The sequence below is a fragment of the Pristiophorus japonicus genome, chromosome 6 (assembly GCF_044704955.1).
Source record: "Pristiophorus japonicus isolate sPriJap1 chromosome 6, sPriJap1.hap1, whole genome shotgun sequence".
NCBI lineage: Eukaryota > Metazoa > Chordata > Chondrichthyes > Pristiophoridae > Pristiophorus > Pristiophorus japonicus.
In genome coordinates, this window is record NC_091982.1 from 145,170,525 (window position 1) to 145,180,790 (window position 10,266).

General features: G+C 49.8%; 1 protein-coding gene across 1 annotated transcript in view; it reads left to right on the top strand.

Moving 5' to 3' along the window:
• Positions 1–10,266, top strand: part of LOC139265812 (unconventional myosin-VIIa-like) — a 440,714-nt gene that overhangs the window by 114,163 nt on the left and 316,285 nt on the right. The window contains exons 18-20 of the mRNA XM_070883263.1: positions 4,544–4,638; positions 6,112–6,196; positions 10,039–10,257. Of these exons, the coding sequence (XP_070739364.1) occupies positions 4,544–4,638; positions 6,112–6,196; positions 10,039–10,257 (399 nt within the window). The remainder of the gene's footprint in view (positions 1–4,543; positions 4,639–6,111; positions 6,197–10,038; positions 10,258–10,266) is intronic.

The window sequence follows — 10,266 nt, forward strand, 5'->3', positions numbered from 1 at the left end:
GTCCTGGCCAGCCACAGGTTAGAAGCATCAGATCATAAGAACATAAGAATTAGGAGCAGGAGTAGGCCCTACGGCCCCTCGAGCCTGCTCCGCCATTCAATGAGATCATGGCTGATCATCGACCTCAACTCTACTTTCCCGCCGATCTCCATATCCCCTGATTCCCCATGACTCCAAAAATCTATCTATCTCATCCTTGAATATATTCAGAGACTCAGCATCCACAGCTCTCTGGGGCAGAGAATTCCAAAGAGTCACAACCCTCTGAGTGAAGAAATTACTCCTCATCTCTGTCTTAAATGGCCGACCCCCTTATCCTGAGACTGTGCCCCTCAGTTCTAAACACTCCAGCCAGGGGAAACAACCTCTCAGCATCTACCCTGTCAATCCCCCTCAGAATCTTGTATGTTTCAATGAGATCACCTCTCATTCTTCTAAACTCCAGAGAGTATAGGACAATCTACACAATCTCTCGTCATAAGTCAGCCCTCTCATCTCAGGGATCATTCTAGTGAACCTCCATAGTACCGCCTCCAATGCAAGTATATCCTTCCTCAGATAAGGAGACCAAAACTGTGCACAGTACTCCAGGTGTGGTCTCACCTGTACAATTGTAGCAAGACTTCCTTACTCCGACTATTCCACCCTGATTCCAAGCCCCCAAACCAGCCTATTGCTTACCCCAGGTGCTGACTGCCTGATTGAACATTTCCTTTCACTGAGAGCAAGAGATTTCTTATTGTCCTGCAGAGGGTTGGTTTGGGATTCAAGGTTATGTCCATTGTGGGGAGGTGCACTGTACATCAGGGCCCGATGGGGAAAAGATACTGAAACCCTGGAACTCCATGGGGCTACCAACGTTCATGTCGTGTCTCTGCCCATCTCTTGCTGGAGTTATAACAGGAGATAGGTGGCAGCCCCGCTGGAGACCCTTTCCTCCCTCTCTTCCTCCAGTTCACTGTGGTACTTTTCTCCCCCCCCCCCCCCCTCACCCCCCCTCGGCTTTTGGGGTGGGTGAATTGTATAGCACACAGAAGATTTATTTATGGAGGGAGGGGGTGAGAGGGGTGGCCGGGGGGGGGTGGGGTGGAGGGGGGCTGGGGGGCGGAGAGGGCTGGAGTCATCATTCCCTCTCCTGGCCACTGTATTTTGAACATCTTGCAGCATATTCGTCGACTATTCAGATCTACATGAATCTTTTAACATTTAAGTCCAAAAGTACATGACGTAAAGAAAGAACGATGTGCATTTATATAGCGCCTTTCACGACCACCAGACGTCGAAAAACGTCTCAAACGCTTTACAGCCAATGAAGTACTTTTGACGTGTAGTCGCTGTTGTAATGTGGGAAACGGGGCAGCCAATTTGCGCACAGCAAGCTCCCACAAACAGCAGTGTGAAAATGACCTGTTTTTGTTATGTTGATTGAGGGATAAATATTGGCCAGGACAGCGGGGAGAACTCCCCTGCTCTTCTTCGATATAGTCCCATGGGATCTTTTACATCACCTGAGAGAGCAGACGGGGCCTCGGTTTAACGTCTCATCTGACAGACGGCACCTCCGACATTGCAGCACTCCCTCAGTATTGCACTGGAGTGTCAGCCCAGATTTATGTGCTCAAGTTCCTGGAGTGGGACTTGAACCCACAACCCACAACAGCTGACACAAAAGTAAAACACACAATAAATACATCATCATCATAGGCGATCCCTGGAATGAGGATCCATGAGTTCACAGATGTTTCAATGAGGGACCCGATGTTCCAGCCCTCAACTCCAATACGCCTGTGCATGGATTTTTTTAACATGTGGTGACTGTTGCACACCAGCCACCACACGGGCTCAACAGAACTAGGCCTTTATCAAGTGGCAAGATTATCCAGGATGACTGGAGACCAGCTCTGCTGCACGGACCTAATGCGCACACATATTGCAGTGTGGACTGGCTCGTGCTGCCCCTGGGCCTTCGGCTCTTCTGGGCCCCGTACCCAGATGCTCTCCCAGTGACTCGCAGTGGGCCTGAAATTGTTTGCCTGTTCCACCAGACACCTGCTGCCACGTTATCAGCAGGTGGAGGCTCCGACCTGCGTGAGAACACCAGCGGCAGGTCGGGACCATAAGAGTCGCGGCCAGCAGTCTCGGGAGCAGCGTGGAGGCATACTACTCCACGGAGCAGTGCGAGCTGGTGCAGGGGGGCGATGGCAGTGAAGAGTGACGTCATCAAGGTCCAGGCCGGTGATTGGAGCGTGGGCAGACACAGCAGGAGCAGCGAGAGACTGTGGAGGGATGTGATCGGGGCCCAGGGGAGGCGTGAGTTCGGGGCCAGGGGCCCAGGGGCAGCATGGGCCAGCCCACACGGCAATATGTGTGCGCACTAGGCCTGTACAGCAGAGCAGGTCTCCAGTCATCTTGGTTAATCCTTGCCACTGGACCAAGGCCTAGCTCTGTCAAGCCCGTGTGGTGGCTGGTGTGCAACGGCCACCCCATGTTAAAAAAATCCACGCACAGGCATCTTCCACCCTTCAATATGTAGTTCGGGATCCGGAATATTTGGTCCTTCATCGAAACACCTGTGCACTCATCCTTTTTTGGCATGGAAGCAAGGAATTCTCGCTTCGAGGGACTGCCTATGATGATGATCAGCAAGCACCCGAAGGACCACAAGTTGTGGCAAGTGCTGGTTCCTCTGATCCTGGACTGGCCCCTGGGATTGCTGTGGCCACCATTGAGAGCGGACCTCTTGTGTGCCCAAACAAGACCACTGACCAGAACGGGGCAGAGCTGAGGGGTGAGAATCCTCACGTCGGGAGTTCCACATTCCCGGGCCACGCTGGGAAATAAAAGAAAGGAAGACTTGCATTTCTATAGCGTCTTTCACAATCTCAGCATGTCCCGAAGCGCTTTACAGCCAACACTTTTTTATTTGAAGTGTTGTCACTGTTGTAATGTAACAACCGCAGCTGCCAATTTGTGCACAGCAAGCTCCCATAAATAGCAATGTGATAATGATCAAATAGTGATGTGGGTTGAGGGATAAATATTGGCTAGGACACTGGGGAGAACTCCCCTGCTCTTCTTCAAAATAGTGCCGTAGGGTCTTTGACGTCCACCTGAGAGAGCAGGCTTGGTTTAACGTCTCATCCGAAAGACGGCACCTCAAGGTTGAAAGATTCTACTTTACAGCAGTACTGCACTTGGTGTGACTGCTTGGATTATGTGCTCAAGTCCCTGGATTGAGGACCTGAAGCTACAACCTACTGACTCGGAGGTGAGCATGATACCCACTGAGCCATGGTTGACACCATAAAAAGTTAATCATGTTGCTCGCAAAGAATGGAGCTTCAGAGGCTGATACACCAAGATTTGTAGCTGCCTCAGGACCAGCACGGGTGGGGGGGAGGGGGAGGGCGCAGAGGGTGGATTTGGGGATCATTGCCTGGGCCCAAGAAGAAAGGCAAGGAATTATTTTTCATTGTTTTTCTCGACCTCTTTACAAAAAGAATTCCATGGGTAGGCGATGGATGTGACTTCAACTTTACAGCAGCCAGAATTTGCCTGCGGCATTTGAAAGTGGGTATCATGCTGTCTAACCCTCAACTATCGCTTGTTAACTGGGGTCTGAGCTGTGGCAGCTCATGGGGACCCCGGGGAAAAGCAGGAGCTAAAATCTCCTCGATGTTTACTTACAAACGTTGTCGCCAGTTACAAAATCATGACTGCATAACATGTTGGCTATTTGGCATTTACAGGAGTCTCTGAAAGAGACTGAATGTACTTGGCAAGAATGTTCTCCAAACTTACTCTAGCCCTACAAGTTGCTTAGAATAAAACTTTTTCATCCCTGCTTCCTGACTTCACCTAGTTGAGCGAAAGAAAGAAAGACTTACGTTTATATAGCGCCTTTCACGACCACCGGACGTCTCAAAGCGCTTTACAGCCAATGAAGTACTTTTGGAGTGTAGTCACTGTTGTAATGTGGGAAACGCGGCAGCCAATTTGCGCACAGCAAGCTCCCACACACAGCAATGTGATAATGACCCAGATAATCTGGGGTTTTTTGTTACGTTGATTGAGGGATAAATATTGCCTCAGGACACCAGGGTAACTCCCCTGCTCTTCTTCAAAATAGTGCCATGGGATCTTTTATGTCCATCTGAGAGGGCAGACAGGGCCTCAGTTTAACAGCTTGTCCAAATGATAGTACCTCCAACAGTGCAGCACTCCCTCAGCACTGCACTGGGAGTGTCAGCCTAGATTTTTTTTTGTGCTCAAGTTCCTGGAGTGGGACTTGAACCCACAGCCTTCTGACTCAGAGGCAGAGTGTGCTACCCACTAAGCCACAGCTGACACTATTACAAAAGGGAGAAGCAACAAGGAGAGTTCTATTCCTTACACTGGGATCTAACACAACATACTGCACAGAATCCTTGACTTCAGAGAAGGTCTGTTGAGATATCCCGGCTGCTCACTCCTCACCTCCCCCGTCCCATGCTGATGCGCGCTCCGCGCTCTGCACTCCCTAAACGTCTTTCTTTCTTTCCAGGAGAACGATCACTTGGCCTTGGAGCTTGAGCGAGACAGAATCTTGATAGCAAAGGCCTTGCTGATTCAGAAAGTCATGCGTGGTTTCAAAGACAGGTGGGTTCCACCAATTGCACATCACTTCAGAGTTATCCCCAAATAGTTCTGGAACAATTACCACTCCAGCTTTTTTATACACATTTCAATACATTGCACGCAGTAGGTTACCAGCCCCTGTGTTGGTCAGACGGAGGGTAACCAAAGCAAGTCAACAGGAGCAGTACTGTCCGCATTACAGGGCAGGATATCAGTCAGCACATGAAGTGCTGGTACAGCAGCACAAAACCCACCGAGTCCACCACTTGGGTGGTGAAGAAGTTCAGTGATATATCAGGATGTGTATTAACCATAATTAATGTAAATCCAGAGATCAAGGGCAGAGATCAGGTTGTGTTCACTTACAGGTCGAATCACTGGATTTTGTTCAGAGTCGGAGGTCAGATCACTGCATTCTGTTCAGAATCAGAAGTCAGATTACTGGATTCTGTTCAGAGTCAGAGGTCAGATCACTGGATTCTGTTCAGAGTCAGAGGTCAGATCACTGGATTCTGTTCAGAGTCAGAGGTCAGATCACTGGATTCTGGTCAGAGTCAGAGGTCAGATCACTGGATTCTGTTCAGAGTCAGAGGTCAGATCACTAGATTCTGTTCAGATTCAGAGGTCAGATCACTGGATTCTGTTCAGAGTCAGAGGTCAGATCACTGAATTCTGGAGTCAGAGGCCAGATTGTGTTCACATTTTCAGAAACTGGATCAAATCTGGGTGATAGTGCTGATACTGTAGATTTTGTGAACTAGATGACATTCTACAGTATTCAATGTTCTGCCTTGAGGGATAACTGATAAGTCCCACCCAGTCAGTAACAATCCAAGAGTATTAACTACTTATTCAGTAACACACACTGGCTCAAATTCACTATCATATAGGACCAGCGGAGAGTGTCAGGGGGCTAGTCCTTTCCTACTCACCGAATAGACGAGAGTGGTCTAGACAGTCCGTTCCTCCTCACTGACCAATGGAGAGTGGTCTAGACAGTCCTTTCCTCCTCACTGACCAGGGGAGATGGTCTGGATAGTCCTTTCCCCCTCGCTGACCAATGGAGAGTGGTCTAGACAGTCCATTCCTCCTCACTGACCAATGGGAGTGGTCTAGACAGTCCTTTTTCCCTCACTGACCAATGGAGACTGGTCTATACAGTCCTTTCCTCCTCACTGACCAATGAAAGTGGTCTGGACAGTCCTTTTCTCCTCACTGACCAATGAAAGTGGTCTGGACAGTCCTTTCCTCCTCACTGACCAATGAGAGTGGTCTGGACAGTCCTTTCCTCCTCACTGACCAATGAGAGTGATCTGGACAGTCCTTTCCCCCTCGCTGACCAATGGAGAGTGGCCTCACATCCTGACTTCTAGTTGAGTGAAGACAAACAGCAACTCTGGGGTAATATAGACTTGGAGAAAGGGTTAAAGTTGATTGGAAATTTACTGTGGATTTGATTGGACAGTTTAATTCCGTCCTTTTGTACTTTGACAGGAAGAACTTCCTGAGACAGAAGAGAGCAGCCCGGAAGATCCAGAGTCACTGGAGGCGATACCAGTGCCGCAAGAATGACAGATTGGTAATTTCTTCCTCCTCCTGTATTTACCGTCGAGAACAGGTCAGATCCTCTCTAAGGGGTTACGGCGCTGACTGGGTGGGCAATCCACACTATATCATCTGGTGTGGGAGTCAGTGATAGGAGAGCGTCAATTTAAAATTGGAAACAGGTGGTTGGACAAAGGGTGGTTGAGCAGTGAATGCTGTGCCACAGGGAGAGGGTGAGGCAAAAGACATTGCGGGAGCAAATTCAGTATTGCCCCATTTGGGGGCAGTATGGGCAGAGAGTGCGGCAGTGGGATTAGAGTTGGATTAATACCGGGCTATGGGGAGCGAGTGGGGTAGCGGGATTAGTTTGGGATTGATTCAGGGCTATGGGGAGCGAGTGGGGCAGCGGGATTAGTTTGGGATTGATACAGGGCTATGGGGAGCGAGTGGGGCAGCGGGATTAGTTTGGGATTGATACAGGGCTATGGGGAGCGAGTGGGGCAGCGGGATTAGTTTGGGATTGATACAGGGCTATGGGGAGCGAGTGGGGCAGCGGGATTAGTTTGGGATTGATTCAGGGCTATGGGGAGCGAGTGGGGCAGCGGGATTAGTTTGGGATTGATACATAGAAACATAGAAAATAGGTGCAGGAGCAGGCCATTCAGCCCTTCTAGCCTGCACCGCCATTCAACGAGTTCATGGCTGAACATGAAACTTCAGTACCCACTTCCTGCTTTCACGCCATACCCCTTGATCCCCCGAGTAGTAAGGACTTCATCTAACTCCCTTTTGAATATATTTAGTGAATTGGCCTCAACTACTTCCTGTGGTAGAGAATTCCACAGGTTCACCACTCTCTGGGTGAAGAAGTTTCTCCTTATCTCGGTCCTAAATGGCTTACCCCTTATCCTTAGACTGTGACCCCTGGTTCTGGACTTCCCCAACATTGGGAACATTCTTCCTGCATCCAACCTGTCCAAACCCGTCAGAATTTTAAACGTTTCTATGAGGTCCCCTCTCACTCTTCTGAACTCCAGTGAATACAAGCCCAGTTGATTCAGTCTTTCTTGATAGGTCAGTCCCACCATCCCGGGAATCAGTCTGGTGAATCTTCGCTGTACTCCCTCAACAGCAAGTATGTCCTTCCTCAAGTTAGGAGACCAAAACTGTACACAATACTCCAGGTGTGGCCTCACCAAGGCCCTGTACAACTGTAGCAACACCTCCCTGCCCCTGTACTCAAATCCCCTCGCTATGAAGGCCAACATGCCATTTGCTTTCTTAACCGCCTGCTGTACCTGCATGCCAACCTTCAATGACTGATGTACCATGACACCCAGGTCTCGTTGCACCTTCCCTTTTCCTAATCTGTCACCATTCAGATAATAGTCTGTCTCTCTGTTTTTACCACCAAAGTGGATAACCTCACATTTATCCACATTATACTTCATCTGCCACGCATTTGCCCACTCACCTAACCTATCCAAGTCAGGGCTAAGGGGAGCGAGTGGGGCAGCGGGATTAGTTTGGGATTGATACAGGGCTATGCAGAGAGAGTGGGGCAGTGGGATTAGAGTTGGATTGATACCGGGCTATGGGGAGAAAGCGGGGCAGCGGGATTAGTTTGGGATTGATACAGGGCTATGGGGAGAGAGCGGGGCAGCGGGATTAGTTTGGAATTGATACAGGGCTATGGTAAGAGTGGGGCAGTGGGATTAGAGTTGGATTGATACCGGGTATGGGGAGAGAGTGGGGCAGTGGGCCTGGCTACTCTCTGATGCTGAACCAGACTGTTTGCAACCTTGAGTCGTATTTGACCCCGAGATGAGCTTCCGACCATATATCTGCACCATTACTAAGAACAGCTATTTCCACCTCCATAACATCGCCCGACTCCACTACTGCCTCAGTTGATCCGCTGCTGAAGCCTTTATCCATGCCTTTGTTACCAACAGACCTGACTATTCCAACACACAAACAAAAGCAAAATACTGCGGATGCTGGGAATCTGAAATTAAAACATAAAATGCTGGGAATATTCAGCAGGTCAGGCAGCATTTGTAGAGAGAGAAACAGAGTCAACGTTTCAGGTCAATGACCTTTTGTCAGAACACTCCAATGCTCTCCTGGCCGGCCTCCCATCTTCCACCCTCCATAAACTTGGGCTCATCCAAAATTCTGCTGCCCGTGTCCTAACTCGCACCAAGTCCCGTTCAGCCATCGCCCCTGTACTCGCTGACCTAGATTAGCTCCCGGTCCGGCAACACCTTGCTTTTAAAATTCTCATCCTTGCTTTCAAATCTCTCCATTATCTCAACCCCTCCCAATCTCTGTATCCTCCTCCAGCCCTACAACCCTCTGAGAACTCTGTGTTCCTCCTATTCTGGCCTCCTGCGCATCCCTGATTTTAATCACTCCTCCATCGGTGGCCGTGCCTACAGTTGCCTGGGCCCTAAGCTCTGGAACTCCCTGCCTAAACCTCTCCACCTCTCAACCTCTCTTTCCTCCTTTAAGCCGCTTCTTAACACCTACCTCTTTGACCAAGCTTTTGGTCACCTGTCCTAATATCTCCTTATGCGGCTTGTGTCAAGTTTTGTGTGATCACGCTCTTGTGAAGCGCCTTGGGATGTTTTACTACAAGAATTACAGATTGGTAATTAAAGGCGCTATATAAATACAAGTTGTTGTTGTTTAGTTTGGGATATATACAGGGTTGTGGGACAGTGGGATTCGTTTTGGATTGATACAAGGCTATGGGAAGAGAGTGAGGCAGTGGGATTAGATTGAAAATGAAACGGAACTTTGGGGAGAGAGTGGGGCAGTGAGATTACTTTGGAATTGGTACAGGACTATGGGGCAAGAGTGGGGCAGTGGGATTGGTTTGGAATTGGTACAGGACTATGGGGCAAGAGTGGGGCAGTGGGATTGGTTTGGAATTGGTACAGGACTATGGGGCAAGAGTGGGGCAGTGGGATTGGTTTGGAATTGGTACAGGACTATGGGGCAAGAGTGGGGCAGTGGGATTGGTTTGGGATTGATACCGGGCTATGGGGTAAGAGTGGGGCAGTGGGATGAGTTTGGGATTGGTATAGGGATATGGGGAGAGAGTGGGACAGTGGGATTAGTTTGGGATTGGTACAGGGCTATGGGGAGGGAGTGGGGCAGTGGGATTAGTTTGGGATTGGTACAGGGCTATGGGGAGAGAGTGGGGCAGTGGGATTAGTTTGGGATTAGTACAGGGCTATAGGGAGAGAGTGGGGCAGTGGGATTACTTTGGGATTGGTACAGGGCTATGGGGAGAGAGTGGGGTGGTGGGATTAGTTTGGGATTGGTACAGGGCTATGGGGAGGGAGTGGGGCAGTGGGATTACTTTGGGATTGGTACAGGGCTATGGGGAGAGAGTGGGGTGGTGGGATTAGTTTGGGATTGGTACAGGGCTATGGGGAGGGAGTGGGACAGTGAGATGAGTTTGGGATTGATACAGGGCTATGGGGAGGGAGTGGGACAGTGGGATGAGTTTGGGATTGGTACAGGGCTATGGGGAGGGAGTGGGGCAGTGGGATTAGTTTGGGATTGGTACAGGGCTATGGAGAGGGAGTGGGGCAGTGGGATGAGTTTGGGATTGGTACAGGGCTATGGGGAGGGAGTGGGGCAGTGGGATGAGTTTGGGATTGATACAGGGCTATGGGGAGGGAGTGGGACAGTGGGATGAGTTTGGGATTGGTACAGGGCTATGGGGAGGGAGTGGGGCAGTGGGATTAGTTTGGGATTGGTACAGCAAAGAGTCGGCATGGTCGATGGGCCGAATGGCTTCCTGGTGTGCTGTAAGGTTGAGTGGTTCTATTTATTTGTGATGTTTGTGATTTTCTGCACTAGGTGAGGCTGGGTTTTGGAAGATTACAGGCGCTATATCACGCCCGGAAAGTTACTAAACATTATAAAGAAACTCGCCGGTGGATGATCCTATTCCAGGCACGGTGCCGGGGATACCTGAATCGGCAAAATAACAGCAAACAACTGGAAGCTCTGACCATTATCCAGGCCTACACCAGGGGCATGCTGATTCGAAAGAGCTATCGGAAAAAGAAGAGAGATGTAGGTGAC